The sequence below is a fragment of the Dermacentor andersoni genome, chromosome 5 (assembly GCF_023375885.2).
Source record: "Dermacentor andersoni chromosome 5, qqDerAnde1_hic_scaffold, whole genome shotgun sequence".
NCBI lineage: Eukaryota > Metazoa > Arthropoda > Arachnida > Ixodida > Ixodidae > Dermacentor > Dermacentor andersoni.
This window is the reverse complement of record NC_092818.1, coordinates 138,631,793-138,641,145: the sequence shown is the minus strand read 5'-3', so window position 1 is coordinate 138,641,145 and position 9,353 is coordinate 138,631,793. Positions and strand designations below refer to the sequence as shown.

The following is a 9,353-nucleotide window of genomic DNA, read 5'->3' as shown; positions in this document are numbered from 1 at the left end:
TAACATGAATCAGTTAACGCGGGCTACAAAAAAAAAAAAAAACACTGGCCAAAACATGGGCTTCAATGTAGTCGAAATAAGAGCAACAACGTACATTCACCTCAATGGCGCAAAGAAAACGCCACTAGACAGAACACTGACGACATCGGAAGACAATCTATTCCAATCACGAATTGTTTTTGGAAAATGCGACATCTTGAGCAAATATGACTTGCAGGCAGGTACACGCACTTTCAGCGAATGGTCGACGCGCTGCGACCGGTAATGCTGTTGCATTATGTACGGGGTGTCCCAGCTAACTTTAGCCAGAGTTTATGCGAATGCCACGTAGCTGGAAAAAAAAAAAAACAAGGTAACGTTGTTTGCCGTCGCTTGGAGATACTCGAATTAATTATTTTTAATTCCGCCTAATTAGGTAATTACTCTTCATTAGCTAATCAACTTGTCAAATATGATCAGATGAAAAGTGCCGATGAGAAAATGGTAGAGCGACATGAAAAACTCGCGATACAGCTTTCTGTTGCTCAATACGTACTACATAAAAGTGTTTTTCCGAGTGTGAAGGAATCCCGCGAATACACGCAAAGTGCCTCGAGCGGCCAGTCGCACGGCTGTAATATGATCTGCAATATGAACTGATTTAGCTTGATTTAATTGCGAATGCCATTGATTACACCTTTTATAGAATTGGTCTAGGTCCTCCTAAAGGACTCCAGCATCATCCATTATTGCAATCGCTCTGTGGAAAACACAGTCATCTGCAAATAGCCTAATGGGTGATGTCATACCTTCAGTAATATCATTTATATATAATAAGAGTAACAGGGGCCTCACAAGGAAACCCTGAGCCCCCCCCCCCCCCCCCCCTCACCTCGGACGTAACTTTCCGTAAACGCGACTGAACAATTGACAAAACGGTGGTAAATTTCGTATATAAACCCATTTGCGGGTATAACCACGTACTGTCGTCGGAAGACTATCTATTCTATAGTACTGCCTGTAAAATATTATGTGACCCAAGAGACTATCTAAGGATGAATAATTTACATGATCATTTTTGTTTCCACGAGCAAAGAATGCGGTACCGTATCAAAACGCCTTTCTGAAATCCAGAAAGACGCAGTTAGCACAAAGCCTTCTATATAAAGCAGAAGCAAGACCACGCGTTAACTTAGTTAACTGTGTTAAGCAAGAGAAGCCTTTCCGAAATTCATGCTGACAAGGTGTAATCAGAGGACGACAATTCATATGCGCTGCAATGCTCCGAAGTGTTGTAGGAAACACATGTTAGGAATATTGGGTGGTAGTTTGCTACACCACTTTGAGGGCCAGGCTTGCGAATAGGAAAAAATACTAGCGGTTTTCCAGTCATCTGGAGGCAAGTCTCCGTAAGCGATTTATCGTGACTTAATTCCAAGTCTACTGCGATACTGTTAAAGAACGAGATTGAAAAAAAAAAAAAAAAGATTAGGTAAGCTATCAATGTCACAAGGTTTCGAAGAGTATAACCCTCGCGACAACAATTCTATGCCGCGAGGAGGGGATTGTTGCAATTCTTAAGCAGAACAGACTTGGACAAGCGGCTATAGCTTGAACTGTTGTTTATAGCGTTGCAAGTGTTACTGTGCTGTGCGGTTATAGTACTCTGTTATAGTGAACGACTGTGATTGTGTATCTGTGCTCCCTTTCTTTCTCTCTCTCTCTCTCTACTTCCCTATCACTTTACCTCCCCTCCTTTTTCTCCCCAGCGTAGGGTATAGCACATCGGATTTCCCCCTCTTGTTAACCTCCCTGCCTTTCTCCTTTCTCTCTCTCTCTTTATGCCACGCACACTCATTACAATATCATCCATATCTCCAACCCCTGTAGGCGTCATCGTTGCACGAGCATCAGATGAGATGTCACGCGTAATAACGGAACTCAAATAGTCGTTGAAAGGCTCTCCTTTACCGATACCGTCACGAATGACATCACCAAACACGAGTTGGGGTACCGACACAGTTGAGGTTCCGATACGACATCCTTACCATTTAATTTAACGTGCTTCCAGAATTTCTTAGGTTTCCCTTGTAATCGTACCTGAATAGATTCAGGATAGCTGTCTTTCGCAAATCGTGTCGCATCCTTGACTTCGTGCCTATTTATTTTAGTTTTACGGCGTTTTCGCTTGATGGTATTTGGCAAAAAGAGCGCTAGACTGTGTCACTGTTGTGTAACATGACACAAGTTGTGTGTGAACAAAGCTTGCTTTTGCGTTGTCTTGCCGTTAGCATCCACGATGGTACAAATTGATCGCGATGCTCAAATATTTTCCGCTTAAACAACAACGCCTGCTCATTGACACACACGACCTCTCCTTAGGTTTCAAGTATAGTAAATGTACCCAGGTTGCAGATCACTCATTCTTTTTCCTGGGTCTCGTTTTTGTAATTATACGCACTATACAGTTAACACAGGTATAGATGATCGAACGCAAGCCAACGACATCTCTGACACGGCATCCATGTGGTCGCTAATGTCAGGAATAGCATACATATAACAAACGAGAAAAGGTCGACTATAGTCAACCGCGAGTTTCATATGTTATTTCAATGCTTTGGTTCGAGAACAGTTTGGTGCAGTGCATGCAGCGATTGAATTTGTCGGGAACCCAGAGGTTGCAGCGGAGCGCCAGGGCCAGAGGAGCACGCGTAGGAGGCTCTTCGAACGGACTAGCACGTGCCTTGCTTGCTCCGCGAGCGCGCGCAACCCAACTTTATTTTCGTCATCTTTTGCAGTGCCGATTGAGACCGCTGACCTTTAGCGTCCGCACGTAGCGGCGTCGGTGAGGGCCACAGGGCCCCCCACCCAGACGGAATGACGAAATGTACTCGTCGTAAGGTTCGTAACAGCGCAACACAAAACACGGACAAAAGGAACGTAAAAACGACCACGCGGCATTGACTCTCAACTGATATTTTATTGAAGAAACGCCTAACATATATAGATATATATAGGTGGCAGTACAAAAAGCATAACATGCGTGAGACACAGAAATACATCGATGTAATCGTCGGCTCATCACCGCACGCATTAGGTATGGCTCAGCCTGCTCCATGGCCTTGCCGGCAGCCGTCACTGCTGACTTCAGACACTCCATCTCGGCAAAGCTGACCAGGGATGGCAGGCGCAAAATGACGCAGAATCAGCCACTCAGTTGAATGGCCAGAGACTGCACAGTACTCATCCAGATGTCATTCGGCCTCTTGCCATCTCTGGCGTCGACAGTGTCACAGGCTGCATTGGCGTCGCCACCGTCCGATGGCTCGAATCACCAGCAGCTCGCCCAAGGAGGAGACGTAGGGCGTCCAGCGCACAGGGACGTCCTTGACAGTGTCACTGGCTGCATCGGCGCCGGCCCCGTCCGATGGCTCGAATGCCGCTAGGAGCTCGGCCAAGAAGGAGACGTAGGGCTTCCTTTTCGTCGCCTCGAGCGGGCCCATCAGCTCCTCTCGCTTCTCGAACAACTCGCAGCAGTTGTTCGACAGACCCCCCAGGAACACACTGTCGCTAACCAAATCAATCTGGTAGCAAAACTTGGCTGCTGCTTTAGCGTGCTCGATGGTGATGGCTGCTGTGTGACAGATGGCCCGTGCAAGATGCAGAAGCTGCTGCAAGTCGAGCGAAGCAGGGTCAGGCATTGCTTGCATAACCAGACGACCAGCGTAGCAGCCACTTAGAACGGAACAGCGCGTGCTGTGCATGCGCCGCGAGCAGGCGGCGCCCAACTTTATCTTCGTCATCTTTTACAGCGGTGATCGAGAGCGCCGTACTTTAGCTTCCGCGCGTAGCGGCGTCGGTGGGCACTACAGTTTCGTGATTTCTACATGGCAACCTCCCGGTGTAAGAAATGTTGGTAGACAATCCGGCCCATTTAATATCACGTCAATCAAAGTCCCCGCCTATGACCATAATGCCTGCATATACACTTCGTCAAGTAAGCTTTGAAACTGGCCGATGATGTTCGGCGAAGCTTTTCGAGGGCAATAAAAGCTACAACTGTAATCGCCATGCTCTTTGAAAGTTCGTGTTTACAAAACACGGCCTTGCAAGCACCAGCATTGATGTGAATTTGATAGGGAGAAATATTCTTATCTACAAGAATAAATACGTCACCACTATATGCATTTTGATCACTTCTGTAACATGTGTACCCAGTTAGACAAACCTCATGATCGCAAATGTCCTGGCACAGCCCAGATTCAGTACCGCAACAGAAGGCTTAACTGTACTTATGAGTAAGGGTAACTCGTCAACTTTGTTTTTGATACTGCGGCAATTGAAGAGCTGGCATGAAAGACAAACGGAGCTGGTTTTACACGGTCACTTCTGCAGTACAACTTTCTCTCTTTCTTCTTCATAAACACAATTTGTTGCATTTAATGGAATGATCATAACTATATATATAAGCGTCGCTTTACCACCGTCCTTTACGGTGACACTGCAAAGTCTCTTAAAAATATTTCTTTTCCTCCATACCGCTTCAGAGAAGTCCTCGGAAATGCCAGTTGTGTCTTTTAACTTTCTTACGCTATATAAAACGTGCTGTTTTTCATAACACTGCAAACTTTGCAAGTATATATGGGCCGTTTTTTACCTGTTCTAATCGAATGAACCCATGATCCCTCTCTATTGAAACTGACTGGATGCCTGATTTTGAGGCACATAATTCCAAGATCGCTGCTTGGGTCACGCACTTGGAAATTGCGTTTGGAAAGAAGAAATTGTGTAGATATCTCTCGGCTTCGTGAGCGTCACGGATCAATCTTTTGTCTATACAGTGTCTAGTGGCGTGCTCCAAGGTTCCGGGTTGGTCCGCTTGTCATTTAATTTTCATCAATAGCGCTTTTTGAGCAATCCAGAACTCTTCATTCCTTTTCTGCGCTGACAACATCAAAATAATTGAGAAGAAACACAATATTCAGGACAGCCATGGTCTGCGGTCCGACGTGTCCTTACTATCTGAATGGTGCCAATTGAACGAGCTCACTCTAAAATTTGTCTACAGCCAGAATCATGCCATATTAGCGTAACACCCATAATACTGTCTTCCGTTATACTGTCGATCGTGCAGAGTAGACCCGGGTTGTTGAAGTAAGCCATCTCGGCAAGTTTTTTTCATAGTACGTTAACTTTCATTCTCCGTCCACTTTAACCGCGCAGCAACACGAGGACGGCGCACGACTGGTTCCCTCTGCATACTTACAAGAGATTTCCGTATCCATCTCCCCTTCCTCAAATTGTTCACTCGCATATGTCTTCCATTAGTTGAACACGCCTTAGCGGCGTGGAATGAAACCAACAATTTAAGCAGCACATTAATGGAACATTGTGCAGAAAAAGTTTGTGAGTATACAGGTTGTCCCAACTATCATGCACCAAGAATTAAAGATATGCAAATGACCATGTAGCTGGACAGAACCAAGGTAACGTTGTTTACCATCGCTTGGAGATGGTCAGATTATTTTTGCGCTCCGCGTAAATCAATAATTAGTCTTAATTAATCAATCAACATCTCAAATATTATATTAAGGTGAGAAGTATCAGTGAGAAAATTGTAGGGCAATATAAAAAACTATTGAAAGAGCTTATTTCTGCTGAATACGTGCTAGATAAGTGGTTTTCTGAGCTTGATAGAAGCCCGCAAGTACACGCAAAATTACTGTGCGACCGGCCGCTCGAGGCACTTTCGGTTGGCCCACGTTCAAATTTCACTTTGGCCCACGCCCAAATTTAAGTTGCGCCACCCTCAAAGTTCAAGTTGGCCCACCCCAAGATTTATATTTGGCTCATGTCCAAAAGTCAGCTTGGCCCACTCAGAAATAGGTTGGCCACCCCCTAAGTTAAGTATGTCCACCCCACATTTCAAGTTGGCCCACGCCCAAATTTCAAGTTAATTGCCCCAACCTCAAATTTATGCTTGCTCACCCCGGAATTTCAAGTTGGCCCAAGCCTAAATTTCCGTTATCCCGCCTCCAAAAGTTAAAGTTGACCCAACCCCAAATTTAAGTTGACCCACACCCAAATTTCACTTGGCCGACCGCTACTATAAGCTGCCCCATGCATTTTGTAAGGAACCCTATGGGTATTCTCTCCTTATTTTATTTTATTTTTGCTTTAAATTGTTCCTTAACGCTTAAAAGCTTGCCAATCATTACATTTACATATCGTAACGATTAAATGTCTTAACTTTGCAAATTACGCATTTTTGTGCAGATACAAGGCATTACACTTTTCGCATGACATGGCTGGGGAGCTCGGCAAAGAAAGTTACGCTTTAAAACGAAGTCACCGCCGCGTCAAACAACGCCTTCGCTTTTGTAGCTTTTTGTCGGTGGATATCTGAACCACGGATGGCTTTTTGAAATCACGGAAATTTTTAATGCCTCCTGCGGCGACTCCATCCAACATACCCCCATTGATGTTCTGGCGTTATAGCCAGAAATAAAAAGATAATTATCCATTATTAGCTGATTAGCGAACAGCCTGCGACTACTACTCCACCATCTATAGTGTCCGACGTGCCGAACGAACGAATGGCGAAGAAAGCATTACTGCAGCGCTTAAATCCTACTGAAAATGTCTGGAATGCCTTTTCCACACTCCAAAAGTCATTTTGGTGCGAACATTGCGAACTGGGACTTGATTTCGAGCCAGTGCCGATGCACCTGGAGTCACATAACGCAAGGAGCCCCTTCCGAGCACGAAGTTTCAAGGGCGTTTTCATGGCGAGCGGGCACGTCGCGGCATCTCGCGGAGGCCGCGGAATCTACTGAGAGCATGGATTTCAATTCCGAAACTTTATGGGTAGAAAGGTTTCAAACTTTTGTTGCGAAAGCTGCATTGACATTTCCAAAGTCGTACTTTAGATTTTCGATTCCGGAACCTTGTGGGTTTAATGTTCCTATAAAGATTTCATGCCAGAGATGCTTTGACTTTCCTAAAATAGTACATCGGACCATAAAACGAGACAAGCAAAATCAACACACTATCGGACAACTTGACGAAACCCGCAGCGAGGTCCGATGAGGCGAAGCGTTGTGGCGGTTCATTCGTGCCGTCATGTCAGAATATCAACATTTTTTTTTCTCGTGCGGCAAGGCATCCATCTCAAGACACTAAAGTCAGGAAAGCTAACAACGTTCTTATTTTTTTCTACTTTGACATTTCTTCGCAATTTACCGTGCTTCCAGAATTCCTTGGCTTTCTCTTTTAGGCGCATCTAGAGAGATTTGGATAACTGTCTTTCGCAAATCGCGTCGCTTCCTTCCTTTCGTGCCTACTTATTTTAGTTTTACGGTGTTTTCAGTTGATGCTATTTGGCAAAAACAGAGGTCCCCACTCATACGGAACGGCGAAATGTACTCATCGTAAAGTTTGTAACAGCGCAACACAAGATCATGGACAAAAGGAAGGTAAAAACGACAACACAGTGCTGACTCTCAACTGATAATTTATTGAAGAAACGTCCAACATACAGATACGTATATATAAGTGCTAGTTCAAAAACCATGATATGCGCGAGAAACAGAGATACATCAGTGTAATCGTCGACCGCACGCATCAGGTATGGTTCAGCCTGCTCCATGGCCTTGCCGGCAGCCGTCACTGCTGACTTCAGACACTCCATCTCGGCAAAGTTGACCAGGTATGACCAGATATGGCCAGGGACTGCACAGTACTCCTCCAGATGCCATTCGGCCTCTTGCCATCTCTGGCGTCGACAGTGTCACAGGCTGCATCGGCGCCGGCGCCGTTCGATGACTCGAATGCCACCAGGAGCTCGGCCAAGGAGGAGACGTAGGGTGTCCTTTTCGTCGCCTCGAGCGGGCCCATCAGCTCCTCTCGCTTCTCGAACAACTCGCGGCAGCTGTTCAACAGGCCCTCCAGGAACACACTGTCTCTAACCAAAGCAACCTGGTAGCAAAACTTGGCTGCTGCTTCAGCGGGCTTGATGGCGATGGCTGCTGTGTGACAGATGGCCTGTGCAAGATACACAAACTGCTGCAGGTTGAGCGAAGCAGGGTCAGACATTGCCTGCATAACCAGGCGACATAACCAGACGACAGTACTCCTCCAGATGCCATTCGGCCTCTTGCCATCTCTGGCGCTGACAGTGTCACAGGCTGCATCGGCGCCGGCGCCGTCCGATGGCTCGAATGCCACCAGCAGCTCGGCCAAGAAGGAGACGTAGGGCGTCCAGCGCACAGGGACGTCCTTGGGAGTGTCACTGGCTGCATCGGTGCCGGCGCCGTTCGATGACTCGCATGCCGCCAGGAACTCGGCCAAGAAGGAGACGAAGGGCGTCCAGCGCACAGGGACGTCCTTGGCAGTGTCACTGGCTGCATCGGTGCCGGCGCCGTTCGATGACTCGCATGCCGCCAGGAACTCGGCCAAGAAGGAGACGTAGGGCGTCCAGCGCATAGGGACGTCCTTGGCAGTGTCACTGGCTGCATCGGTGCCAGCGCCGTTCGATGACTCGCATGCCGCCAGGAACTCGGCCAAGAAGGAGACGTAGGGTGTCCAGCGCACAGGGACGTCCTTGGCAGTGTCACTGGCTGCATCGGTGCCGGCGCCGTTCGATGACTCGCATGCCGCCAGGAACTCGGCCAAGAAGGAGACGTAGGCCGTCCAGCGCACAGGGACGTCCTTGGCAGTGTCACTGGCTGCATCGGTGCCGGCGCCGTTCGATGACTCGCATGCCGCCAGGAACTCGGCCAAGGAGGACACGTAGGGCGTCCTTTTCGTCGCCTCGAGCGGGCCCATCAGCTCCTCTCGCTTCTCGAACAACTCGCGGCAGCTGTTCAACAGGCCCTCCAGGAACACACTGTCTCTAACCAAAGCAACCTGGTAGCAAAACTTGGCTGCTGCTTCAGCGGGCTCGATGGTGATGGCTGCTGTGTGACAGATGGCCCGTGCAAGATGCAGAAGCTGCTGCAGGTTGAGCGAAGCAGGATCAGACATTGTCTGCATAACCAGGCGACCAGCGTAGCAGCTTCTTAGAATGGAACAGCGCGTGCCGTGCTTGCGCCGCGAGCACGCGCCGCCCAACTTTATTTTCCTCATCTTCCGCAGCGCTGACCGAGAGCGCCGTCCTCTAGCTTCCGCGCGTAGCGGCGTCGGTGGTGTTGCAACTGGGTCGCAAGCCCCAAGGGTAGCGTTGGCCTGGCGGCCTGGGGCACAACTGGAAGCATCCGAAGGTCCCGGCAAAGCATGAGTCGACTGCTAACAGAACAACTTGTTTATTCTAGCATCGCAAAAGAGCGGGCGGTCAAGTCGACCGACGTGGAGAGACGGGAGAGCACGTTACTCGA

General features: G+C 47.9%; 1 protein-coding gene across 1 annotated transcript; it reads right to left on the bottom strand.

Annotated features, from left to right (window-relative positions):
* Positions 1 to 7,475: 7,475 nt before the first annotated feature.
* Positions 7,476 to 9,077, bottom strand: LOC126532101 (uncharacterized). Its single transcript, XM_050179789.2, has one exon. It carries the CDS (start codon positions 9,010 to 9,012, stop codon positions 7,657 to 7,659), a length of 1,356 nt encoding a protein of 451 aa, XP_050035746.2. The 5' UTR covers positions 9,013 to 9,077; the 3' UTR covers positions 7,476 to 7,656.
* Between the last annotated feature and the right edge of the window lie 276 nt (positions 9,078 to 9,353).